Consider the following 27,976-nt stretch of genomic DNA (forward strand, 5'->3'; position numbering starts at 1 on the left):
TAAACTCTTTGAAGATTGAAAGCAACAGATAAGTACTGGATGATGTTATTAACAACTGCAGTTAATTGCAAACATTCTATTAATACTAGTTTCCGCCTCCTTTTCTTTGCTCTAGTTTCCTTCCCAGGTTCCCCAATTCTTCTCAGCCTCCCCCTCCTTCCCTCCTCATCCCCCCTCCCCCCCCCACCCCGTACTGGCGCTCAAGGGTTAAATTGGGGCGGAGTCCAGGGATGAACGACAGCCACAGTCACCAACTGGAACGGGGCGAGCGAGAAGAGCTGGGTGGGGCCACGGGGCAGAGGCGAACCCACACGCCCCCAGACCCCGCCCCGCAGCTGGAGGCCCCGGGTGGAACGGCATGGGGCGGGGCGCCAAGGCTTGGCGGGCTCGGTGGTTGGGCGTCCCGGCAGCCGCTTGAGGCACGGGGCGGGGTCGGCCGGGGCCTCCTCCCCCATTCCCTCCGCGGGGCCGAGTCGCCCGTCTCTCCCGCCCCTCCTCCTCCCTTTTCCACCCCTCGGAGTGGAGCTGCACTTGCGGCTGCTCCCTGCTCGGTCCCACCCAGCCTCCGTCGCGCAGGAACGGGTCCCTGCAGCCCCCAGCCGATGGCAGGACAGTAGCCGCCTGTCAGGGGTCGCGAAGGGCTGAGGCAGACGCGGCGGCTCCCGGGCCTCAGAGAGTGGGTGTCTCCGGAGGCCATGGGCTACCCCGAGGTGGAGCGCAGGGAACTCCAGCCCGCGGCAGCGCCGCGGGAGCGCGGGAGCCAGGGCTGCGGCTGTCGCGGGGCCCCTGCCCGGGCTGGCGAAGGGAACAGCTGCCGGCTCTTCCTGGGTTTTTTTGGCCTCTCGCTGGCCCTCCACCTGCTGACGTTGTGCTGCTACCTAGAGTTGCGCTCCGAGTTGCGGCGGGAGCGGGGAGCCGAGTCCCGCCTCGGCGGTCCCGGTAACCTCGGCACCTCGGGCACCCTGAGCAGCCCCGGTGGCCTTGACCCCGACGGTCCCATCACCCGCCACTTCGGGCAGCCATCCCCGCAGCAGCAGCTGCTGGAACGGGGAGAAGCTACGCTCCCCCCAGACGCCCAGGACGGGCACCAGGTGAGTCACTCTGGAGGGGCAGGGCCCCCTCCCCATGTGCGCAGGGCGGGGGCCCGGGGAGGACTTTGCCACCTCGAGCCGAGTTCGACGGCGGGATCGGGGAGGGGGCGGGCGAGCTGGGGAGCGGTCGCCCCGGGACAGGTTGTCCTCGGTCCCTGGCCCAGCTCACCCTGACTCTCTCAGGACCCCCGGACTTGGGAACTCTGGCCGGCGCCCGCCGCCCCCGGCTCCGGCTGCCTCGGGAAAAGTTGGCGGCGCTCCCGGCCGGGCCGCTGCGCGAAGGTGCGGGCGCTGCCCCCCGGCTGACTAACGGCAGCAGCCTGGCCCTTCTGCTCCCGGTGAGATTCTCCGCCCGCGGTGCTTGTTTTTTCGTGTCCAGAGCTGATGCCAGCACTAGCAGCAGGCTCTCGTTTGGAGCTGGAGCTGTAAACAGCTGTAATAACTGCTCCACGCCTGTTGAAACAACTTTGAACCGTGTTTTCGGCGCCGGGGTGCTGGTGCACTGACCAGATCGTGGGCTTGTTCACACTTACCTGCAACTTGAGACGGATTGTCCTCGGTGTTCTAGTGAGGATCAGCGCCCCTGAGGAATTCTGGTAGAAATATGCCGTCTTGCTAGACAACTTCTGAAACAGCAATTTAAAAAATCTTTGGAATAAAACTCACCCTTTGCATGCCGGTTCTGACTCTTAGTGGTGTGGGGAGGGTTGGTGTGAAGTGTCTTCACTCCTGCTTGCTTGAGAGCAGGAATTTACTGATGGAATAATGACTCAAGAGTAGTCTCCCAAGAGCAGTTTTTTTGGTTTGTTTTGACTTGTTTGTTTCTTTTGTTTTTTAATACAATCTTTATGGTGTTTGTGCCCTGGTTAGCAAACTGTTAGCTTTAGTGTTTGTTTTCTACTTTTTTCTAGCTCTTTACTTAAGGAAATTTAGTGCACTTAAAGTAAGTATTCTCTGTTTGCCATATTTTGTCTCATGTAAAACTTAAGAGAAGCAGCCAAGGATCCTTTTGAGGTGGTTAAAGAATAACAGTCAATTTGTTCCTCTTGGGGAAGAGGGCAAGTTGTGCAAATAAGTTCCTTGAGGTGAGTGACCCAGGCCTTCTATATTTACTACCACATCCAGAGTCATTGTCATACTCTGTAAACATTATTCGTGCTACTTTGACCACCCATCCAAAACTGGTGTCACATTCATGATAATGCTTTAATATTAGGGCCGACACAGTTTCTACATTTTGCGTTGGAAGGTTGTCCTGAGCCCTAAAATGTTTTGCTAGCACACTTCAACTTATATAACAGCTTATCAAAGAAGATAATCAGTAGACATGCTTCTCATACTTGAAACTTTAAACACAGTAGCTAAATGATAATTAACTAGGATTCTGGTTCCCTTTATCTATCCACCTCCCAACAACCCCCCCACCCCCCCACCCCGCGACTATGCCCAGTAGAAATACTTAGCAGCTGAACATTGGTTTTCTGTGAAAAGATGAAGGAATTGAACTTCCTTAGTCAAATGGTGGCAAGGCCTTTTGGCATTCAGAATGGACAGACCCCTGTTTGTAGGCTGAGGATTAGTAGAACAGCTGTATTCTGGGGCTTCTGTGATGGTGTGGGATTCTCATAGGGTCTGTAATGGCATTTAGTTGCCTTTGCGTGGTGCTTCAAATAGTTCTGTCTAGGTTTAAATACAGTGCCCTATCTTCTGTCCTTTATTTTTTCCGTTTTAATCTTTTCGAGAAGTAATAACAAGCATACTGGCTTTTTACATTTGCTGACATCAATTGGAGTCAGAGTTTTTTAGAGTTATGAGGGGCCATGAATCCATTTGATCATTCCCCTTGGAGAACACATAGTTCCTATGGGGGAAATGACTTGTCCAAGGTCATACAACTCTGATCAAAATTAGAATGGAAGTTGGTCTCTTTACTCCCAGTTCAGTGCCCATTCCCCTATAATATACTACTTCCTGGAGCCTTTTGTCTGGTAGCTGGGTAGAGCTATGGAATTTTTGCAAAGGAGAGGGCTCCGATCGGCATCATTTTCTTCTACTCTACCTACATTTTGGCCAGACTAAGTTTAACCATGTATTCCTTATTCTTCCTGAACTTCACTTTCAGGAGAATTAGAGTATACTTTGAAGGAATTTTAGCCCAGATCCAACATAAGTTTTTCTTGAGGGTGTTAGTTTTAGTATACCAAGAAAATTTTAAAAAAAAGGAAACATTGATTGGCTATTAAATTAATACGGCTACATCTTGGGTAAAATTTCCAGTGCCCTGGTGCACCCTCTGCTGGCTTTGCAAAGACATTTAATTGCAGTATTGCTGACAGTCAAGATTCTAAGTTGTGCTGACAGAATCTGATTCATAAATAAGGAAGTAAACAGCCTTGTGGGATTTGGCCACGTAGGTCATATTTTTATATTTTAGTTTTCAACACAAACAGCTGCTGTTACAGCAGCTCTTAGATGGAGAGGAAAAAAGATAAAAATATACACCCTTCAATGAGCAGAACATTTCAGGTTTCTCACCAGTTTATCTGCAAGGAGTGAAGGCAAACTGATGAGAATAAATTGCAGGAAGATCTCATGAGACCAAGTGGGCAGAATAGTCAGAGGCACTTCATTGTATAAGGTCATGCAAACCTATTCATGCTTATGAGATGATGGGCTCAGTTATGACTCAAGAAAGGGATCTAGAAGTCATTGAAGATGTATGTATGTCATCCCTCAATTTAAAAACTTTAAAAACAGAATACAGAAGGAAATTAGGGCAGTCAGGATACATAGCAGAGAGATCAGCAAAGTTCTCCTAGGGACTTATTAGAAAAGCCTTCCCAGTGGGGGCACAGTTGCTCATGATAAAAAATGAAAGGGTCACTTTGGACCTTCTGGAATCATACCTGTCTCCTTCAGCTGGAGTAGCTGAGTATCTGTAGGTTTATCTGGATACTCACTGGAGATGGTCTCAGGGGCTAAATACATCTCATCAGTCTCTGAGTTAGACAATACACAATATTATTGTTAGAGTAAAAAAGATTAAAATAAAAATCAGACTGTTTACCTGTCTATGAAGAAGTTGGCCCGGTTGTGATTGTGGTCCTCAAAGCCGAGAATATGGTGGGCATTACCAGGAAGGGTGTTGAAAACAATGATGAAACAAAACTCTTATCTTTTCCATGTAAAAGACCAAAAGTGGATTTGCATTCACAATCATATAGGTTATTCTGGTGGCTGCCCATCAAGAAAAACTTAACAGCTGATACAAATCCCCAGAAAACAAATTAAATTGATCAAAAGGTTGGAGGGGGCTTCCCTGGTGTCGCAGTGGTTGAGAATCTGCCTGCCAATGCAGGGGACACGGGTTCGGGCCCTGGTCTGGGAAGATCCCACATGCCGTGGAGCAGCTGGGCCCGTGAGCCACAACTACTGAGCCTGCGCGTCTGGAGCCTGTGCTCCGCAACAAGAGAGGCCAATATAGTGAGAGGCCCGCGCACCGCGATGAAGAGTGGCCCCCGCTTGCCGCAACTAGAGAAAGCCCTCGCACAGAAACGAAGGCCCAACACAGCCAAAAATAAAAAAAAAAAAAAAAAAAAGTTGGAGGGACTTTCTAGTTGTTTTTTCAGTCTGGAGAGAGAGGTTGAGAGAGGGTTATGATCAAAGTCTACTAAACCATGAGAGAGATGAGTAAGGTTAATATACTGGTGTAATTTAACAATCTAGTTCAATAAATAGAAAGCCTGCTATGAGTCAGCCACTATATTAGGTATTAGATATCTTTTAATAGTTGAAAGATTATTTTGTGGGGGAGGCAAATAAAGCTAGTGTCTCATTCAGATGATTTCCCCAAGAGAAACTCTAACTGAAACTCTAAGGTTTAAGTGTTTAGAAAAATATGTTTGTGTAGACTTATAAGGGTTTATTGGGGACTGTTAGCAATATTTGGAATATGTCCCTAATTATTTGAGGTGATGTCATAGAAGTCAACCTTAACTTTGCACAAAACATCTCTGGTTTAACTAGATAGGACATTAGTATATCTAGATTTGATGTTAATTATTAAGGCCCGTTGATCAAGAAAATGACTAGGAATCACTAAATCCAAGAATTTTTTAGGGGAGTGGGATCCAGATAAGATCATTTTCTATAGGTTTAAATCTAGATTTTTCAGTGTGACATGCAAGGCTTTTGATCAACTGGCTGCATTACACCTATCCCATTTTCTCTCTTACCAATTCTACTCCTGCAACCCACCTACCATATCCTGTCTTGGAATCATTCTCCAGTTATTGCTGTTATTGTGTTTAATAAAACTTGTGTCTTTATATTAGAGCTCCTCGGAAATCTGCCTTCCTTTTTGTCTTTTTCCACCATACTTTGTACACAGTGCTGATTATAGTTAGGGTACGTAAACACTTGTTGGCTTGAATATTATTTGGGGCCTTTAGAGATGTTCATGTAAAGCAAAGGCATTTGTAACAGGCCTGTTTTCCTCAGGCCTTGCTAAGCCTGTGAATTGTCAACTGTGCTTAGGTGAGTAAATAGTTCCACTGGCAATGTTTCACTGGTTTCTAGAATCATTAGATAGTAAAATGGAGAAGAGCCCTAACTACATTACCTCTATGATGGTGCAAAAAGTTTTCTGTAATGTATTATTTGATGTTTTGTTTTATTTGCATGTAGGTCTCATCTTTCTTTCTCTCTTAGATCTTGTGAAAAATAACTTGTAATTTATCTGTGACTACGTTATAGAGAAGATCTCTTTATACTAGAGAATTTCTGAAGCCATTTAATCCCCAAGAACATGACCAAAAGAAACCACTTGCGTTGCCTGCAGGGTGGCCCTCATAGAGGACCAGTTTTATCTGACTAGTCTATAAATACCCATCACTTAGCTCTTCATTTCTTTTTCCCTCACTTTTCTATTTAAGTGTAACATACATACAGAAAAGGTCACAAATCATAATTGTACAACTGGATGAATTACTGTAAAGTGAATACACTAATGTTACCAGAACTCAGGTCAAGAAATAGAAATAGCATCTCAAAACCCCCACCTTATCACTATACCATCCTCCTCCAAAGTGAATGACTGTCCTGATGTCTAACATCATAGATTAGTTTTGCCCATTTTGAACTTGATATAAATGAAATCAAATAGTATGTATTTTGGGGGGGAGCTTTTTTTTTTGGCTCGATGTTATGTTTTTTGATATCCATGATGTTGCATGCAGCTGTAGTTTTTTATTTGTATTTTTGTATATTATTCCCTTGTTTGAATATACCACAGTTTATTCATTCTACTGATAATGAATATTTGGATTGTTTATTGTTTGGGGTTATTATAAATAACAGTACTATGAATATTATTATACATGTCTTTTGGTTATATGTACTTGAACTTCTGTTGGGTATATACCTAGGATTGGAATTTCTGGGGCATAGGGAATGCATATTTTCAAATTTATGGATAATGACAGCTTTTCTCAGTGATTGAACCAATTTACATTCCCACTGGCAATGTATGAGAATTCTAGTTGTTCTACATCCTTGATAATACTTGTTATTATCACTCATTAAATTATAGCCATTCTGGTGGGTGGGTTTGTAGTAATATCACATTGTGATTTTAACTGGCATTTCTCAGAAGACTAATGCAGTTGTACTTTTCATATGTTTATTATCTATTTGGTTATCTTCTTTTGTGAAGTGCCTATACAAGTCTTTTGCACATTTTATTGGGTTGTTTATTCTTTTCTTATAGATTTGTAGGAATTTTTTATGTACTCTGGCTACGAACCACTTTTGAATTTTTTTGTTGCACACCCTTCCCAAATCTCTTTATAGTATCCATTGATGAACAGAAGTTTTAAATTTTAATGTGTCTAGTTTTTCAGTATTTTCCTTTATGGCTAGGGTTTTTTGTGTTCCATTTAAGAAGTATTTTCCTACCTTGAGAGCATTTAGATATTCTCCCATATTATCATCTAGAAGCTCTATGCTTTTGCCATTCACATTTAGATTTGCAGTCCACCTGAAATTGATTTTTGTGTATGGTGAGATACAGGGGCCAAGTTTTGTCTTTTCCATATAGATATTCAACTGACCCAGTGCCATTTATTATAGGGAATGTCTTTTCCTCCCCATTTCTCTATTGTGTCACCTTTGTCATAAACCAAGTGTCTACATATGTGTCAGATTGTTTCTGAATTGTTTGTTCTGTTCTATTAGTCTATTTTAAAAATAAATTTATTTATTTATTTTTGGCTGTGTTTGGGTCTTTGTTGCTGCATGTGGGCTTTCTGTAGTTGCGGCAAGTGTGCTTCTCATTGTGGTGGCTTCTCTTGTTGAGGAGCACAGGCTCTAGGCGCACAGGCTTTAGTAGTTGTGGAATGCGGGCTCAGTAGTTGTGGCTCACGAGCTCTAGAGTGAAGGCTTAGTAGTTGTGGCGCATGGGGTTAGTTGCTCCACAGTATGTGGAATCTTCCCAGACCAGGGATCAAACCCGTGTCCCCTGCATTGGTAGGCGGATTCTTAACCACTGTGCCACCAGGGAAGTCCCCAATTAGTTTATTTGTCATTGCACAAATACCATAGTCTTAATTATTGGACTTTATAATAAGCTCTTGATATCCTTCTACCTTGTTCCTCTTCTTTAAAAGTATCTTGGATGTTCTTGGCCCTTTGCCTTTCTGTATCTGTTTTAGAATCAGCTAGTCACATCTGACCAAAAAAAAAAAAGAAGTAATTCTTAAGAGAATAACATCAGCAAGATGGTGGATTAGGAAGTCCTGGACCATCCTTTCCCCCACAAACACACCAATTCAGCAACAATTCATGGACAAATTCCCTTTGTGAGAAATCCAGGAACTAACTGAAAGGCTCCTGTACCCAGGGCAAACATGAAACCAGACACACTGAAGCCAGTAGGGAGATTTGAGACAGCCTCTCACCAGAGTCCCTGCCACCACCACAGCACCATATGATAAGGAAGAGAGCCCCTAGCTTCCAGCTTCTCCTAGGGAGGGAAGGGATTGATTCACACATCTAGCATCCCAAGTTTTCTGAGGAATGGTTTCTGTCCTGCCAGTCTTAGAACTCTGATGGATCTCCCTAGGGGAGAACAGAGGTGGTGGCTTGGGCTGATAGACACCATAGATCTTTCCTCCTGCTGAGCACAGAGCGAGAAGACAAAAAAATCCTAGCTCTCAACATTCTGCTGGGGAAGGAAAGAGTTTATCTGTGCATCTAGTGCTTCAACTTCTCCCGGGCTGCCCAGAGAACTGGCATCTGACTTGCCACGCTAGGAGCTTTAAGGGATCTAGCACATTGTAGCCTCCTGGGGGAGAACAAGACAATGGTTGGGACTGGTAGATACCATATATCCTCCCCCCTGCTCAGTAAAGAGTGAGTGGACGAAACATTCCAGCTTTCAGCTTATTCCTGGAGATGGAAGAGTAGATCTGTGCATTCAGTGCCAAAATTTCTCTGGGACTGCCCAAAGAACTGGCATCTGTCTTGCCAGGCTTGGGGCTCTGATGCGTCCAGCACAGTCCAGCCATGTGGAAGAGAATGGAAATGGCATTTTGGACTGGTAAATGCCGTAGCTCCTCCCCCTCAGCACAGATTGAGTAGAAAGAAACCAAAGCTTCTTGCTTCTCCCTGGGGAGGGAAAGAGTTGTTAGAGGCCCTCAGAATCTCTGACTAGGCTAACTGGTGGAGATCTTCTCCAGTGCAAGGCTAGTCAGTCCATGAAGACTGGGAGAGGTACTTGCTTTGTGTAATATGCAGACACCAACATAGAGAGTAAAGGAAGATGAAGAATCAGCAAAGAAGTTCCAAATAAAGGAACACATTAAGTCTCCAGAAACTGACCCTAATGAAACAGTTATGAGATTTATCTGACAGAGAATTCAAAATAAGTGTTATAAAGATGCTCACCAAGATCAAGAGAACAATGCATGAACAAAGTGAGAATTTCAACAAAGATATAGAAAATATTTGAAAACTGCCAAACAGAAATCATGGAGCTAAAGAACACAGTAATCGAACTGAAAAACTCATGAGAGGGATACAGCAGCAGACTAGACAAAGCAAGACAAAGTATCAGTGAACTAATGTCACTGGAAATAATTCAGTCAGAGGAACAAAAAGAAAAAAGAATGAAAAAGAGTGAAAAAGCTTAAGGAACACCCTCAAGTGGACCAATAGGGGCAGTAGGGGAATCTCAAAAGGAGAAGAGAGGGAAAACTAGAAAGCTTATTCAAAAAAATTAATGGCTGAAAACAATCCAAATCTTGGGAAGGAAATGGACAACCAGATTCAAGAAGCCTAAAGGACACTGCTAAATAAATAAACCCAGAGAAGTCCACACTAAGACATGTTATAATTAAATTGTCAAAAGTTAAAGACAAAGAGAAAATCTGAAACTAGCCAGAGAAAAGGAACTTTTCATATACAAGGGAACCCCCAAAAGACTATGAGCAAATTTTTCAGTAGAAACCTTGCAGGCCAGAAGGGAGTGGGATGATATATCAAAGTGCTGATGGGAAAAAAAAAAACCCTGCCAACCAAGAATACTATACCTGTCAAAAGTAAAGACAGATAAAGACATTCCTAGACAAATAAAAGTTGAGGAAGTTCATCACCACTAGACCTGCCTTACATGAAATGCTAAAGGGAGTATATCAACTTGAGATGAAAGGATATTAAACAGCTACATGATAGTATAAGAAAGTATGAAACTTGTTGGTAAAGATAAATATATAGACACATACAGAATACTATATTACTGTAATGGTAGTGGATAAGTCACTTTTATTTCTAGCATAAAAGTTAAATGACAAAAGTATTAAAAGTAACTATAAGAATATGTTAAAAGACACAATATAAATAGATGTAAAATGTGGGAAAAATAACACAGTGTGTATGGGGAAGAAGCTAGAATGTAGAGTTTTTGTATGCAATTTAACTTGAGTTCTTATCAGATTAAAATAGACTGTTAAAAGATATTTTAAATCCCAAGGTAACCACAAAAAATACCTGTAGAAGTTACAAAAAAGAAAAAGAAAAGAATCAAAGCTTATAAACACACAAAAAAATCAACAAAACACAAAGAAAGACAGCAAGAGAGGAAATACAATCAAAAGACTCTCAAGACTAACAGGAAACAACAAAATGGCAATAGTAAATCCTTCCCTATCAATAATTACTTTAAATGTAAATAGATAAAACTCCCTCAGTCAAAGACATAGAGTGGCTAAAAAGATAAAAGCAAGACCCAACTATATACTTTCTACAAGAAACTCACTTTAGATTTAAGGACACAGATAGGCTGAAAGTGAAAGAATGGAAAATGATAGTCTATGCAAATGGTAACCAAAAGAGAGCAGGGGTGGCTATACTTATATCACACAAAATAGACTTTAAGCCAAAAACTCAGACGAGACAAAGAAGGACATTATATAATCATAAAAGGGTCAATCCAACAGGAAGATATAACAATATAAATATATATGCACCAACATCAAAGAACCTAAATATATAAAACAAACGTTGACAGAATCAAAGGGAGAAATAGACAGTAATACAATTATATGGGAGACTTCAATACCCCACTTTCAGTAATGGATAGACCATCTACACAGAAGAACAATAAGGAAACAGAGTACTTCAACAACAGTATAGAGTGAATGGACCTAACAAAAATATACAGAACATTCCATCCAACAGCAGCACAATGCACATCCTTTGCAAGCATACATATCTTTCTCCAGGAAAGATAACATGTTAGATCACAAAACAGGTCTTCACAAATTTAGAAAGATTAAAATCACACCAGGTATCTTTTCTGAACACAGTGGACTGAAACTAGAAATCAATAGCCAAAGGAAAACTGGAAAATTCACAAATATGTGGAAATTAAACACTACACTCTTTAACAGCCATTGGGTCAAAGAAGAAATCAAAAAGGAAATTAGAAAATACCTTGAGACAAACAAAAACAAAAATACAATATACCAAGACTTATGGGATGTAGCAAAAGCAGTACCAAGAGGGAAGTTAATAGCCATAAATGTCTACATTTAAAAAGAAGAACAATCTCATATAAACAACCTAACTTTATACTTCAAGGAGCTAGGAAAAGAAGAACAATGTCCAAAGTTAGAAGAAGGAAGGAAATGACAAAGATTAGAGCAGAAATAAACAAAATAGAAGATAGAAAAATCAACAAAACTAAGAGTTGGACTTTTGAGAAGATAAACAAAACTGATAAACCCTTAGCTAGATTAAATACAAAAAAAGAGGACTCAAAATCAGTAATGAAAGAAAAGACATTAAGCCTGATGGCAAAGATATAAGAAGGACTATAAGAGACTACTGTGAACAATTAATTGTATGTCAACAAATTTCTGGAAACATACAACCTACCAAGACTAAATCAGGAAGAATTAGAAAGTCTGAACACACCTATAACTAGTATGGAGATTGAATTAGTAATCAAAAAGCTCCCAACAAAGAAAATCACAGGGCCAGATGGCTCCACTGGTGAATTCTACCAAACATATAAAGAAGAAATAGCACCAACATTTCTCAAACTCCTCCAAAAAAATTGAAGAGGAGGAGCACCTCCAAACTCACTTTATGAGACCTGCATTACCCTGATACCAAAGTAAGACAAACAAACACACCAAAAGAAAAGAAAGCTACCAATATCCAGGCCAGTATCCCTGATGAATATAGCTGTAGAAATCCTCAACAAAATACTAACAAACTGAATACAACAATATATTAAAAGGATCATATACTATGACCAAATGGGATTTATTCCTGGATGTAAGGATGGTTCGACATATGAAAGTCAATTGATGTGATAAACTACATTAACTGAATAGATGCAGAAAAAGCATTTGACAAAATTCAACACTCTTTCATGACAAAAACTCTCAACAAACCAGAAATAGTAAGAAAGTACCTCAACATAATAAAGGCTATATATGAAAAGCCCACAGGTAACATCATACTCAATGGTGAAAAACTGAAAGCTCTTTTTCTAAGATGAGGAACAAAGCAAGGATGCCACTCTCATCTGTTCTATTCACTGATATAGAACAGATATCGTAGAAGTTGTTGCTTGAGCAATTAAGCAAGAAAAAGTAAAAGGCATCCAAATCAGAAAGGAAGAAGTTAAATTGTCCCTGTTTGCAGATGACACGGACTGATAAACAAATCCAGTAAGGTTGCAGGATACGAAATCAACGTACAAAAATCAGTTGCATTTCTATATACTAACAATAAACTATCTGAAAAGGAATTAGGAAAACAATCCCATTTATAGTAGCATGAAGAAGAATATCATGCGTAGGAATAAACTTAACTAAGGAGGCAAAAGACATATATTGAAAACTACAAAACATTGATGAAATAAATTAAAGAAGATACAAACAAATGGAAAGACATTCCATGTTCATGAACTGGAAGAATTAATATAGTTCAAATGTCCATACTACCCAAAGCAATGTACATATTCAGTGAAATCCCTATCAAAGTTCCAATGGCATTTTTCAAAGAAATAGAACAAACAATTGTAAAATTTGTATGGAACCACAAAAGACCCCAAATATCTGAAGCAATCTTGAGAAAGAGGAACAAAGCTGGAGGCGTCCCACTCCTGATATCAAACTATATTACAAAGCTATGATAATCAAAACAGTATGGTGCTGGCATAAAGACAGGCATATAGACCAATTGAACAGAACAGGGAGCCTAGAAATAAATCCATACATATACAGTCAACTGATCTTTGAAAAGCGTGCCAAGAATACAGTGGGGAATAGTCTCTTCAACAAATAGTGTTGGAAAAACTGGATATTCACATGCAAAAGAATGAAATTGGAACCTTATTCACAAAAATCAACACAAACTGAATTAAAAACTTAAACATAAGACCTGAAGCTGTAAGACTCCTAGAAGAAAACATCAGGGGAAGCTTCATAAGATTGATCTTGGCAATGATTTCATGGGTATAACACCAAAAGCACAGGTGACAAAAGCATACATAAACAAGTGGGACTACATCAAGCTACAAAGGTTATGTACAGCAAAGGAAACAATCCACAGAGGGAAAAGGCAACCTAGAGAATGGGAGAAAATATTTGTAAACCATATATCTGAGAAGGGGTTAATCTCCGAAATATATAAGGAACTCCTACAACTCAATAGCAAAAAACAAGTCTCAATAACTTGATTGAAAGATGGGATAAAGACTTAAATAGATTATTTCTCCAAAGAAGACATATAAATGTTCAACACATATATGAAAAAATGCTCAGCATCACTTATCATCAGGAAAATGCATATCAAAACCACACTGAGATATTACCTTACACCTGTCAGGATGACAATTATCAAAAAACAAAAACAAAAACAAAAGACATTAAGTGTTGGTAAGCATATGGAAAAATTGTAACCCTTGTATACTATTGTGGGGCATGTAAAGTGGTGCAGCCACTGTGTAAAACAGTATGGACGTTCCTCAAAAAATTAAAAACAGAACTACCATGCAATTCAGAAATCTTAATTCTGGATGCTTATTCAAAAGCTTTGAAATCAGTATCTCAAAATGATATTTGCACTTCCATGTACATTACAGCATTATTCACAATAGCTAAGATGTGGAAACAATAGAAATGTCCACTGATACATAAATGGATATAGAAAATGTGGTATATACATACAATAGAATACTATTCAGCATTAAAAATGAAGGAAATTCTCCCACATGTGACAACATGGATGAACCTTGAGGATGTTATGCTAAGTGAAATAAGCCAGAAACAGAAAGGCAAATACTGCATGATTCCACTTATATGAGGTATCTAAAGTAGTCAAGTTTATAGAATCAAAGAATGGAATGGTGGTTTCCTAGAGCTGGGGGTGGGGAGAGAAAATGTGGAGTTACTAATCAACAGGCATTAAATTTCACTTAAGCAATATAGGTTCTAGAGATCTGCTGAAGAACATATATATAGTCAACAATAATGTATTGTATACACTTAAAATTTTGTTAAGGGGGTAGGTCGCCTGTTAAGTGTTCTAACCACAGTAAAATAAAATTAAGGGAAAAAACCCTCCTGGGATTTTTGTTTTGATTGGATTGAATCTAAAAATCAGTTTAGGGAGAACTTATATCTTTATAGTATTGAATCTTCCAATCTGTGAATATGGTATATATCTCCATTCATTTAGATCTTTAATTTTTCTTGGTAATATTTTATAGTTTTGTATGTAGAACTCTTGTACACCTTTCATTAGATTTATTCCAAGGTATTTGAAATTTTTGAAGCCATTTAAAATGTTATCTGCAGTCGATGCTGTGATCCATTTCCTCAATCCATGTCTTGGTTGAAGAAAATTGTCTCACCCAAGGAGATGCTTCCTTCCAGGTCATCCCACATCCAGTCAGTGCCTGATTAATGAGGAAGTATAAAGCCTTGCCCCTTCCTCCCCAAATCCAGAAACTTTTGAAGGGCCATACCAGCTCCAGAGCTATGTATGAATTTGGCTAGGGTCTTTTGGGGATTGCTTTTTTCCTCTTACACATATGTTGATCCCAAAAGCACTTCCTAATAAAAGTAGTGCTTGATAATCTATGTCTCCCAGTCTGCTTCACAGGAAAACCAACCTGGGACCATATCATTTTAAAATCTCATTTTTAAATTGCTTCTGGCTGATGCTTAGAAATATAGTTTATTATATTTATATATTGACTTTGTATGCAGCATTGTGCTGAACTCATTTATTAATCCCAATAAATTATCTGTAGGTCTTGTGGATTTTCTACATACACTATCCCACTGTGAAAAATGACAAGTTTTTTTATTTTTTCCTTTCCAATATGTATACTTAAACATGTTTTTCTTACCTTATTGCACTGTCTTGAACCTTCAGAACTATGTTGAATAGAAGTAGCAATAGCAGGCATCTTTGTCCCATTCCCAATCGAAGAGGGAAAAGTGTTTAACATTTCACCTTTAGGTATAATGTTTGCTGTAGTTTTTTGTTTAAGTTTTTTCTAGTTCTTTATCAATTTAAAAGTTCTTTTTTAGTCCTGGTTTACTGAGAGTTTTGTTTTAATCATGAATGGATATAGCATTATATCAGATGGTTTTCCTGCATCTATTGAGATAATTATATGATTTTTTTCCCTTTATTCTTTTAATGTGGTGTTAAACCAACTTTGCACTTGTGGGATAAAACATACTTAGTCTTGATGTTTTATTTATTTATTTATTTAGGACTTTCAGTTTATTTTATAATTAACTCAGGTTGTCATATTTCTTCTCATATACAAAATGCAAAGCTTAGAAATTAAGGCTTTGACATTCATATAGAATCATCTGTAATAATCCTGTTTGTTTAAAGAATATCCATTTGCAAACATTTACAGTGGGTGACAGTCTACATTATGTCCTATCTTTTGCTACATTCAGCACTTACCTTAGCTCCATTCTAAGCATTGATATATAATTTCATAATTCTGTTTGAAATGCATACTGTTATTTCTTTTTCTTGATTTCATTTAGTTGTATACATTTCTGATCATCTGAATATTTATTTTCCTTATAAAACTATATCATCAGCATAAAGAGATGCTTGAGATTGCCTCAGTGTTCAAGTTTGCTTGTTTTTCTTTTTCCCAGCTTTTCTTCAGTTGTCCTAAATATAATGTATTATTTATTTTATATATTGCTGAGTTAGTTTGCTAAAATTTCATTTAGGATCTTTGCATCTATATACATGATTGAGATTAACATGTAATTTTCCTTCCTCATCAGGTTTGGACAAGGTCAAAATGTTCTTGTAAAATTAGTTGAAAGTGTTTCTTTTTTATGTTTTGTCTGTACGAGTTTATGTAATATTAGTAATATTTCTTCCTCAAATGTAGTGAAGCATCTGGGCCTGGAATTTTTTGGGTGGAGGAAGGGGAGATTTTAAACTCTGGATTTGCTGTCTTAATAGACATAAGATTTTCAGATTTTCTGGTTTTATTCACTTTTGGTAAGTTTTGTGTTCTAGAAATTTATTTAGCAAAAATTTTAAATTTATTCACATAAAGAGTTTCATGATATCCTCACTATCTTTTGTTTAATTGTGGTAAAATATACATAACATGAAACTTACCATTATAACCATTTTTAACTATACAGTTCAATGGTATAGAGTACATTCATAATGTTGTGTACCCATCATCACTATCTATTTTCAGAACTCTTTCAATCCTCCCAAACAGAAAATCCATACCCATTAAACAGTAAATCCCTATTTCCCCCTACCTGTGGCCACTGGTAGCCTCTATTCTACTTTCTGTCTCTTTGACTTTGCCCATCTTAGGTGCCTCATATAAGTGGAATCATACAATATTTCTCCTTTTGTGTCTGTGTTATTTCATCAATGTTGTGGTATGTATCAGAATTTTATTCTTTTTTAATGGCTGAATAATATTCCACTGTGTGTGTGTGTGTGTGTGTGTGTGTGTGTGTGTACACCATATTTTGTTTATCTGTTCATTTGTTGATGGACATTTTGGTTGTTTGTATCTTTTGGCATTTGTGAATAATATTGCTGTGAATATTGCTGTTCAAGTATATGTGTCCCTGCTTTTAGTTCTTTTGTGTGAAATTGGTGGATCATATGGTAATTCCATTTAATTTTTTTGAAGAATCGCCAAATTGTTTTCCACAGTGGCTGCACTATTTTATATTCCCACAAGCAATGCACAGTTTATTCCATACCCTACCAACATGTGTTCCAATTTCTCCACATCCTCACCAACACTTGTTATTTTTTATATTTTTGAAAATAACTATCCTAATAGGTGTGAAGTCTTTTCTCATTGTGGTTATCATTACCTGTTTTAAAAACTTTGTTTTAAAATAATTATAGATTCAGAGGATTCTTACAGTGGTGTTACAAAGAGATCATGTGGATCCTTTAGCCAGTTTCCCCCTTTGGTTACATCTAATGTAACTATAGTACAATATAAAAACCAGGAAATTTATGTAGATATAAAGTATGTGTATAGTTCTATCATTTTATCACATATAGATTTTTGTAGCCATCGTTGCCAAATACAGAACTGTTTCAGCACTGCAGAGATATCCCTTGTGCTGTCCTTTCTATTCACATCTCCCACTCCCTATTATTTCTAACCCCTGACAACTAATCTCTTCTCCATCTCTATAATTTTGTCATTTTGAGAATATTATATAAATGGAATCATACAGTATGTTAACATTTTGAGGTTGGCTTTTTTTCACTCAGCATAATGCCCTTGAGATCCATGCAAGTTGATATGTGTATTGGCAGTTTGTGTACTATAGTGTGTTTAAATCATTAACTTCTAATCTGTATGATCTGTAGTGTTTTCCCCTTTTCATTCCTGATATTGATTATTAGTGTATGCTCTCTTTTTTCTTGGTTAGTCTTCCAGGAATTTATTGTTTTATTAGTTGATTCACACTATGGATTGCTTGATTTCTATTTCATTAATTTCTGCTATTATCTTTTAAATTTTCTTATTTCTACTTTCTTTGGCTTTAATTTGCTGGTTTAAAAAACTCTAATTTCTTGAGAAGATGCCTACATCATTCTTCTTTTCTAATATATGCATTTTAGAATATAAATTTCTCTCTAAGCACAGTTTTAGCATGTCATATAAGTTTTGATATACTGTATTTTCATTATTCAGTACCAAAAGTATTTTCTGATTTCCATTGTGGTTTCTTCTTTAGTCTTTTTAAGTTTATATATTGATTTCCAAACATGGAAATCTTTTTTTTTTTTAAATTAATTAATTAATTTATTTATTTTTGGCTGTGTTGGGTCTTCGTTTCTGTGTGAGGGCTTTCTCTAGTTGTGGCAAGCGGGGGCCACTCTTCATCACGGTGCGCGGGCCTCTCACTATCGCGGCCTCTCTTGTTGCGGAGCACAGGCTCCAGACGCGCAGGCTCAGTAGTTGTGGCTCACGGGCCTAGTTGCTCTGCGGCATGTGGGATCTTCCCAGACCAGGGCTCGAACCCGTGTCCCCTGCACTAGCAGGCAGATTCTCAACCACTGCGCCACCAGGGAAGCCCCTGGAAATCTTTTTGTTATTGATTTTCAGCTTAATTCCACTGTGGTTAGAGGACACCTCTGTATGATTTAAAGTATTTGCTATTCATGGGAACTTCATGGCCCAGTATATCGTCAATTTTTATAAATTCTCTGTGTGTAGTTGGAAGAATATATGTCCTGTAGTATCAAACATGTATCAAAATGTATCAAACATTTGTCTACCTGTTCTATCAGTTGCTGAGATATTTGTGTTAAAAATCTCTCATGATATAAAAGTTGAGAAAACTCATAAGAGTAGATGGAAAAGAATTTTCTGAGATTTAAAAAAATTTAATCAGGTTCAGCTGATATGTTTTCCTGATGCTTTTCTATTTTAATCCATTAAACCAAATACACGAAATAAAAATCTCTCATGATAATTATGTATTTATCCATGTCTTCTTTTAGTTCTGGTAATTTTTGTTTCATATATTTAGAGATCATGTTATTAGGTGCATACAAATTTAGTACTGTTATATCTTCTTGTTGAATTGAACCTTTTATTATTATAAATGTCCCTGTTTATCTCTAGTAATGCATATTACCTTAAAGTCTACATTGTTTGATATTAATATTGCTTCTTTCTTTTGGGTACCATTTGCATGATATATCTTCCATCTTTAAAATATTTAACCTTTATGTATATTTTAAATGCATCTCTTGTAAACAGACATAATTTCCTTTTTTAATTCAGTCTGTCTCTTTTAACTGGCACATTTAATCAATTTTCATTTAGTAGAATTAATTATATATTGTCTTTAAATATGCCACATACTGTTTGCATTCTATTTATCCTGCCTGTTCTATGAACCTTTTCTCTCCTTACTGCATTCTTTTGGATTTTTTTACTCACTTTTTAAAATCTTTTGTTAACTTTGTAGATATACATTCTTTTACTATTGGCTTAGTAATGATTACAGCATGCATTCTTGACTTATTATACTCTGATATAAATTAGTTCTTTGACCTCTTCCTGTACAGTGAAAAGGCCTTATTTACCCCCTGCTAACTATATGCTATTGTTGTTTTGTAATTTAATTATCTATATAATTTAAACTGCACATAACATTGTTGTTATTGTTTTATAGTCAATATTCATTTAGATTCCCCCATGTCTACCCTTTTCCTTACTCTTCATTCCTTCTTTTCTTCCCAAGCTTCTGTCTGGGATAATTTCCTTCTGCCTAATAACACCCTTTAACATTCTTTTTTATGTGTTTCTGCTGTTGATAATTTTTTTTTGTTTGTTTGAAAGTATGTCTTTATTTCACCTTCATTTTTGAATGACATTTTTACTGGGTATAGAATTCTAGGTTAGCAGTTATTTTTCTTTCAAAATTTTGAAGATACCCTGTCATTTCTTACTGGCTGCTATTATTTCTGCTGGGAAATCAGCTGAAAATTTTATAGTGTGATTTTCTTTATATTTATCTTCATTGGGGTTCAAAGAACTTGGATCTGTGGCTTGTTTTTTGTCAGTTTGAAACATTCTCAGTTATTATCTCTTCAGATGTTGTTCCTGCCTTATTCTCTTTTTACTCTTTTTAAGATTCAGTTACAATCTCTTTAAGAAATTTTCTCTGTATCTCTGATGTCTCTTAAACTATTTTTTTCTAAATTCCATCCTTTCTTTTCTCTGTATTTCATTCTGCATATTTTCTTCTGACTTACCTTCCAATTCATTGATTCATTAGCTTTGTCTAATCTCCTGTTAAACTCACCCACTGAGTTCTTAATTTCACTTCTCACATATATTTTTTATTTCTAGAATTTCCATTTGGTTCTTTTTAAAAATACTGTTCATTTCCTTGCCATAATTTATAATTTAGTCTTTTCTTTTTTTGAACTTATTAAGCATAAGAATTTGAAATTCATCATTGGCAACTCTTTTATCTCAATCCCTTAAGGTATATTTCTGTTGTCTATTGTTTCTCTTGATGGTCTATAATTTTCCTTGTTTCCTCAAATGCCTGGTTAGTTTTGGTTGAGTGGCAGACACTTTATATGAAAAACTATAGTAGAGATGGTTTGAGGCCTCAGTTGTTTTAATTTTTATCCAGAAAGGATTTATGCTCACCTCTGGCAGGTGGTTATGGGTAGTAACAATCCCATATCACCTTAATCCAATTTGAGACTGAGATAATTTGAAGCTGTCCTTTATTTTAGACTTCCTTTAAGTATCTTTCCTTTCTCAGTTGGAACCGAACATCTAAGGATTTTTGTATGGTTCCCCCTCATGATGGGCCCTGAATTCCTATTTTTGCCATTTTAGCTCCATGAGCCTATCAAAAGCTCTGCTGTCTCTAAGCTGACTCTTCTGTGATGAGCCAGTGATCTGAGGAGAAAAACAGCCTCTCTGAGTTTTCCTTTTATCCTGAATCTTGGCTCCATAATACTTCATTGCTTTGTTAGAACGTGGATGCCTTTAAATATATGTATTATTTATATTTTATCCCTTTTTTCTTATTGTTTTCAGCAGGAAATTTGGTCTGAATTACTTAGTCTTCCATTACTAGAAGCAGAATCAGTTAATCATTCCTTCAATAAGTATTGATCATCTCCTATGTATCAGGCACTGTACAAAGCAGTGAAGAGGCAACTGTTGAACTTGTTAGAGAGGATTTTTGCTATCATAGAGTTTACAGTCAAGTGAACAGGCAATTATAATACAATATGATAATGCAATGGTAACGTTAATCATAAGATCTGGAGCACGAAGGAGGAGTACCTGACCCAGACTTTTGAAATCAAGCAATGATTTCTGGACAAAGCATTTTCTGAGCTTAGACCTGAAAAATTAAGTAAGAGTTGTCTATGATAAGATTGTTTTAGGCAGAAGGATTAACATGTGCAAAGACTTGGAGGTGAGAGATAACATGGCATATTCAGGGAACAGAAAACTCAGCTTCTATAAAGCTACAGTTATCAAGACAGTGTGGTACTGGCATAAGGATAGGCATATAGATCAATGGAATAGAATTATTTGTTTAGAAACAACCCTTACATTTATGGTCAATTGATTTTTGACAAATGTACAAAGATTTCACTGGGAGAAAAGATACTCTGTTCAACAAATGGTCCTGGGACATTTGGACATCCACATGCAAAAAGATCATCTTAGACCCTCACTAGGCACTGTACCCCCAAATTAATTCAAAATGTATGGGCTTCCCTGGTGGCGCAGTGGTTGAGAATCCGCCTGCTAATGCAGGGGACACGGGTTCGAGCCCTGGTCCGGGAGGATCCCACATGCCGCGGAGCAACTAGGCCCGTGAGCCACAATTACTGAGCCTGCGCGTCTGGAGCCTGTGCTCCGCAACAAGAGAGGCCGCGATAGTGAGAGGTCCGTGCACCGCGATGAAGAGTGGCCCCCGCTTGCCGCAACTGGAGAAAGCCCTCGCACAGAAATGAAGACCCAACACAGCCATAAGTAAATAAATAAATAAATAAAATTAAAAAAAAATGTATGATAGGCTCAAAGGTAAGTGCCAAAACAATAAAACTTTTAGAGGAAAATACAGGAGAAAATCTTTTAGACTTTGGACTGGACAAGGATTTCTTAGGTACAACACTGAAAACACAGTCCAAAAAAGACAGAAATTGATATACTGGACCTCATCAACATATAAAAACTTCTGTTTTTCAAAAGAAACATTAGTACATAAATGTGACAGACTAGGAGAAAATGTTTGCAAAACAAATATTCAATAAAGAATTTGTATCCAGAATTTACAAAGGACTCTTAGAACACAATAATAAGAAGGTAATCCAAATTTTAAAAATGGGCAAAAGAAACAAATATTTCAGTACAAGAGATATTCAAATGGCTAAATAAAAAATATGTGAAAAGATGCTCAACATCATTATCCATCAGGAAAGTGCAAATTAAAACCAGAATGAAAACAAAAAAAACAAATAAAACAAAAAAAACAACCAGAATGAAGATAAATACGTTGTGATCTCACTGATATGTGGAATCCAAACAAAAACAAGCTCAAAGATACTGAGAACAGATTGGTGGGTGCCAGAGGCAGGGGGTGGGTGTGGGTGAAATGGATGAAGACAGTCAAAAGGTACAATCTTCCAGTTATAAAATAAATAGGTCATGGGGGATGTAATGTACAGCATGGCAATTACAGTTCATAATACTGTGTTACATATTTGAAAGTTGCTAAGAGAGTAGATCTTAAAAGTTCTCATCACAAGAAAAAAATTTCTGTAACTATGTATGGTGACAGATGTTAGCTAGACTTACTGTGGTGATCAATTCACAGTATATACAAATATTAAATCATTATGTTGTACAGCTGAAACTAATATAATGTATGTCAATTACAATTCAATTAAAAAATTTTTTTAAAAACCACAATGGAGTTACCATTTCACATTCACTAGAATGGCTATAATGAAAAAGACGATAAGAAGTAGAGGTGTTGAGAAGTGGAAACCTTTATACACTGCTGGTGGAAATGTAAAATGATGCAGCTGTTTTGGAAAACAGTTTGGAAGTTCCTCAATAAGTGAACATAGAGTTACCTCATGACCCAGCAATTCTGCTCCTAGGTATATACCAAAGATAATTGAAAACATATGTTCACACAAAAACCTCTACACAAATGTTCATAGCAGCATTATTCATGATAGCCAAAAAGTGGATCAACTCAAACGTCTAATGGGTAAACAAAATGAGGCATAATATTCTCTACAATGGAATATTATTCAACCGTAAAAAAGGAATGTAGTACAGATACATGCTACAACATGGATGAACCTCAAAAATATTACACTAAGTGAAAGAAGCCACCACAAAAAAACATAATGTATGATTCCATTTATGTGACATGTCCAGAATAGGCAAATATGTAGAGACAAAAATTAAGTTTGTGGATACGTGGTGGAGAAAATGGGGATTAAGTGAATATAGGCATGAGAGAGCTTATTGAGGGAGCTTGTTGGAGGGATGAAAATATTCTAAAACTGATTTACCACAGTCAGGGTGGTTGCAGTGGAACTGGAAGGAAAGGAAACGATGGAAGAGATAGCATGCTTATATAATTTGGTAAAGTTACTAAAAATCACTGAATCACTTAAAATGGGTAAATTCTATGGCACATGAATTATATCTCAATAAAGCTGTTATTTTAAAAAGTGTAAGGCACATAGAATATGGTCAATAAATGTGTAAGAGGTATTGGTTGTTTCTGATACCTATCTTTAGAGGAAGATAATGTTCAAGACTGTTCACCCCAATTACCCCGAGATCTATCTCCCCCTAATCGATGTGTCCAGGACCCCAACCCAGAATCAACTCGGTAAGGAGCTCCAGGGGTGGGGATTTGGTCATGTGTAATTTTAAAAAGCTCTATAGGTGATTCTGGTGTGCACTCTAGGGTGAGAATCTTTGACTCATGGAATTGTGCATGACTTGGTATGGTTAGAAGCCAGAGTGCATATGGGCCCAATGGCTACTTGCATTAGGGTGGGCATACAGTAATCAGGAATCTTGGCACAGAATGACCTCTGTCTCTGTTTCTCTTTCTCTTACTCATTCTGTCTGAAATAGCTAGCTATTCCCAAGTCCTACTAAGAATCTTTTCCAGAATTGTAGGGTTAAAATATATTATACAGATCATCTGTTGCAGTGGTTCTTAACCAAGAGTGCATCTTAGTCTTACCTAGGGAACCTTTTCAAAATGCACATGTCCCTGACCACACTCAGACATATGTCATCAGAATTTTTAGAGTGGGACCATGAGCATTTACTGTTTGGAAAAAAGGCTTCTCAGGTGATGCTGATGCTCATTTCATTTGAGAACTACGGCTCTAAAGGAAGAAATGAAGGAAAGAGTATAAAGGAGATAACATTTGGTTCCCTGTGACTAACTTCAGCTTCCCTGTTATGGATCATTTGGTCTTTATCTGTGATACTACCTTTGAAGACTACTGGACCGTGAGCTTGGGTGGTAGTGAATGCTTAATGAACGTCTCTCTGTAGAATACCATTTGGGAAATCAATTCATAAACTCTGTGTCTTTGGGGGAAGAGAAGGCTCTCAGTTGCCAATTCCTTAGCTAGATAATAGTCCTGTGTGCTTGGAATAGCCAAGGGAGGAGGGTGGTTCCTTGTCTCCTATGGCTTCACGGGGACTCCCCTGCTGCTCGCTGCTGAAATTACTTTAAAATTATAGGTTGCTGAGTAAACTTCCCCATGCACGTCCACCTGTCAATGGGCCTGCACTTCAGTGATGAAGAGTAATTTTTATTGGAGTGATGGCATACAGCAGGGGTTGAAACTAAACAGCCATAATGAAATTGATTTTCAAAAGACTACTTCTGAATTTTATTTTGTGGTTTGTGGGTCGTTATTCGTTTCATCCTGCCATGCCAGTGGTCTACAAGGGCAGCAATAGCTTGAACATTTGTAAGATTTTGGATCAATCCACATGGCTCTGTGCCTAGAAGCATTACATGCTTCTAAAGCACTTTTGCTGTGTAGTCTAAATGCTTAGTCTGGGGAAACTGAAGGTGTTTTTGTTTGTTTGTTTGTTTTTGTGGAAGAAGGTTCTTAACACTTGTCATGGTTAGTCAGACTGAGAGGAAGAAAGAAGAGGGGCAGAGTTCATGAGTTCCCTTGACTCAACCACGCCTTCACTGAGTTCGTATTATGTACAAGACATATTGCTATTGGGGATTCTATTCCTTAAAGCTGATTTAGCTAACAGAGTCAACCAAGGAGTACAAACCTACGTTGTTCTTAGTGATGGTAAACAATTCCTTTTGGTGCAGTTTTGTTTCTGCTTGGATTTCCAGCCGACATCTCAAATTCAACAAGTTAAACTGGGCTTATCTCCATTCTTCCCCTCTCTGTACCCCCAACCCCAGCACACTGAATTTTACAAAATTAAACCCCAGTTTCATTCTCTCAATCATTCAGGCATGAAACTTTGGAGGCTTTTTATTCACTTCCCTCTTTCCCTTGCTACTCATATTTGGCAATCAATTGCTAGGTTGATTCATACTCTGTGGAGTTGATTTATACTGTTCATGATATCTCTTGATTACTCCCTTTCTTTCCAGTTACTCTGTAACTACTCTGGTTGTGTTTGGCATAGAGGATCTTCAAGGTCCCTCCCAACCAAGAAAATTTGTGATTCTGCCTCAGTTCCTAATTACCTCACTCCTGCAGTGGTTGTCCAGTTGAGAGTTGCTTTATTCTCTACTCCATATGCACACCTCAGCTAGATTACTTTTCTTCAAGTGCCACTTTGTCATGTCAACCCCTCCTCAGAAATCTTTTGTGTCTCCATACTGCCACTCTTCAAACTCCTTAACCTGGCATTCTAAGCCCCTCTGTATTCGGGCTTGAGCTGCTCTGCCACTCTTCTTGCTACTCAGCATCTGAATCCTGTTCCATCCAGACCGGTCCATTCATAGGTCTCTCACATTCTGACCTTTGTTTACCCATTCCCCAAAGTAGAATGTCCTTTCTCCCAACCTGCCTCTCCGATCCCTTCAGGTCTTTAACAGCTCAACTTAAACCTTACCACTAAAGTGAATTCTTCCTTGCCTACCCATCTCAGCACTTCTCTAAACCCCTCATTTGACACTACGTTGTGTTGTAGGTTATCTTGTACCCTCAAATAGATGGGAAGGTTTTCGAAGGCAGAGACTGAGTGTTATACTTCTTTGTATCTTCTACAATACTGATCTGTACTCCTTTAGTTAAATATGAAAGTAAATCTTAACATATTAAAACATTCTTCCTAATATTGGACTCTAAAACACAGTTGTACTCATTTATTGAGGGGAATATCATGCTACCATAAGGATCGGTGATTTTTAATGAGGTCTGTCACTAAGGCTTCTTTTCTTTTAGAGCCCTGCTTAAGGTTAAACACCCTCACAGAGGGCATATTGGACCCTAGAGCCTCCACCTGCAGTTCCTTTCCTTCCTTCAAATCTTTAAAAGCCTTCCATATAGCAGGCATTCATATTCCACTTTGACCTGCTATGTACTTCTTGATTTCCTCAACCCAGCAAGTTTTTGCCTTTACAATGGCTTTGGAATTAATCTCCCCCACATACTAGTAAAGGTACCTCAATTTCTTGGCCTTCAGATTCTAACTGATTTGCCAGGTCATGGGAGGCTCCATACCATAGTTTCCTTTCAAGTCAAAGGCCCTTCTCCATCATATATCAGAGTTCCTTAACCTTGACCTTGTTTGTATTTTTAACAATATCTCATTTAATGTGTAAATATGGGTAAACACTTAAGGCAAGGGCTGTCCATATCTTGTATAACACGAAATATGCCAGTGTTCCCAATAATAAAGGCCTAGGGAAAAGCCAGAGTTGTGGTTAGGTGCGTGTGCACCTGTTGTGAGTGTGTGTATGTATGTGTGTGTATTTGTGTATGTGTGTGTGAGAGAGAGAGAGAGCAAGAGAGATTGATTGTGTTTGTGTATGTATGCATTTAACTATTAAACACTAGAATTCTATTCATTGGGAAACGTTGTGTTATATATCACAGCTGTGTAGGTAATATAATTTTGCCTTTTGACATCATCCCAGTAAAAGAAATTTCAGAGTTTTTCCCATCTTTTAGCAGGACTCACAAAGCGTATGGTTTGTGACCTGAGGATAATGACATTATAACCAACCACAGACAATGTGTATATAGATTGAAATTTGTGCCATTAAATTATTTAATTAAACAAATAATTACTCGATTCGTACGGATAAAAACATAAGACCAAGTAGTACTACTATTTCATAAAGTACTCTTTCACACTTTCGATTAACTCATTTTCTCCTCAGCCCCTGCCTTTATCTACTCATTCACAAAGTCTTGCTTCCACCTTCGAAACCAGAGTTGCCTCATGCTTGTTTTGGTCTGTTTTGGAGATTTGTATTGTCCGGGAACTTGTGGAAAGAGTACTGGAATGAATTCTGGCTCTTCATTTAGCCAATTAGCACATTTCAATGTCCTTATTTGTAAAATGGGAAAGGTAATACCTTCCCTATCTCCTTCACAGTGTTTTTCTGGGGATCAAATACAAATATATGTAAAAAATATAAAACTATCCAGTTGTTATTTAGAGGGCTTATTGATAAATGTCTTTTTGTCTCCTTAATTGTGTAAAACTTTTATTCTGATTGTTACCTTATATATTCCATGTAGTTGCCCCATCTGTTGACAAAAATTCACAAGAATTGTTGATGGCATTGCGATTCTTCAAGTTACATGCTTTTATTTGTACTTCCTTTTTATATTTGCAAATGCTTTCTTTCAGCCTGGCCATGTGATAGTTTCTTTCCGTATGTAGTAGAAGGAGAACTAGACTGGAAATTGGGAGGCAGGGGTTCTGGTCCCAGGTATGAGTCTAGTTGTTCTTCCCTAGTTAAGTTGGGTCACCTTAGGTAGGTCACTTCACCTTTCTGGCTATCAATTTTCCTTATCTGTAGAATGTTGGAAATTGAAGTTGGTGACCTATAAGATCTCTTCTAACACTAGCAATTTTATCACTGCAGCTAAATTGAATCCCCATTGCTCCCCCTCCCCCTTTTTCTTACCCTGTTCCTCCCCTTGAGAATCACTGGCATAATAAATATAGTCCAAATGCTTTAGCTAGCCATTCAAGACCCACATCAATGTTGGTTTGCCAGCATATCTACTATTCATAATAGAAACCACCAGTTATATATAGATTGGTTTTCTTACTGCATATT

At 38.1% G+C, this 27,976-nt stretch overlaps 1 protein-coding gene across 5 annotated transcripts in view; it reads left to right on the forward strand.

Annotated features, from left to right (window-relative positions):
- Nucleotides 1-498: 498 nt before the first annotated feature.
- The window catches only part of EDA (ectodysplasin A), a 370,977-nt gene continuing 343,499 nt past the window's right edge, over nucleotides 499-27,976 (forward strand). For 4 of the 5 annotated variants that reach the window (XM_036839116.1, XM_036839117.1, XM_036839118.1 and 1 more), the window contains exon 1: nucleotides 499-1,091. In XM_036839116.1, coding sequence (XP_036695011.1) covers nucleotides 696-1,091 — 396 coding nt within the window. In that variant the 5' untranslated portion in view covers nucleotides 499-695. Of the gene's footprint in view, nucleotides 1,092-1,274; nucleotides 1,747-27,976 lie in introns of those variants that run through there. The other variant, XM_036839120.1, reaches the window with a different exon arrangement.

This window comes from Balaenoptera musculus, chromosome X, assembly GCF_009873245.2.
Source record: "Balaenoptera musculus isolate JJ_BM4_2016_0621 chromosome X, mBalMus1.pri.v3, whole genome shotgun sequence".
Taxonomy (NCBI): Eukaryota; Metazoa; Chordata; class Mammalia; order Artiodactyla; family Balaenopteridae; genus Balaenoptera; species Balaenoptera musculus.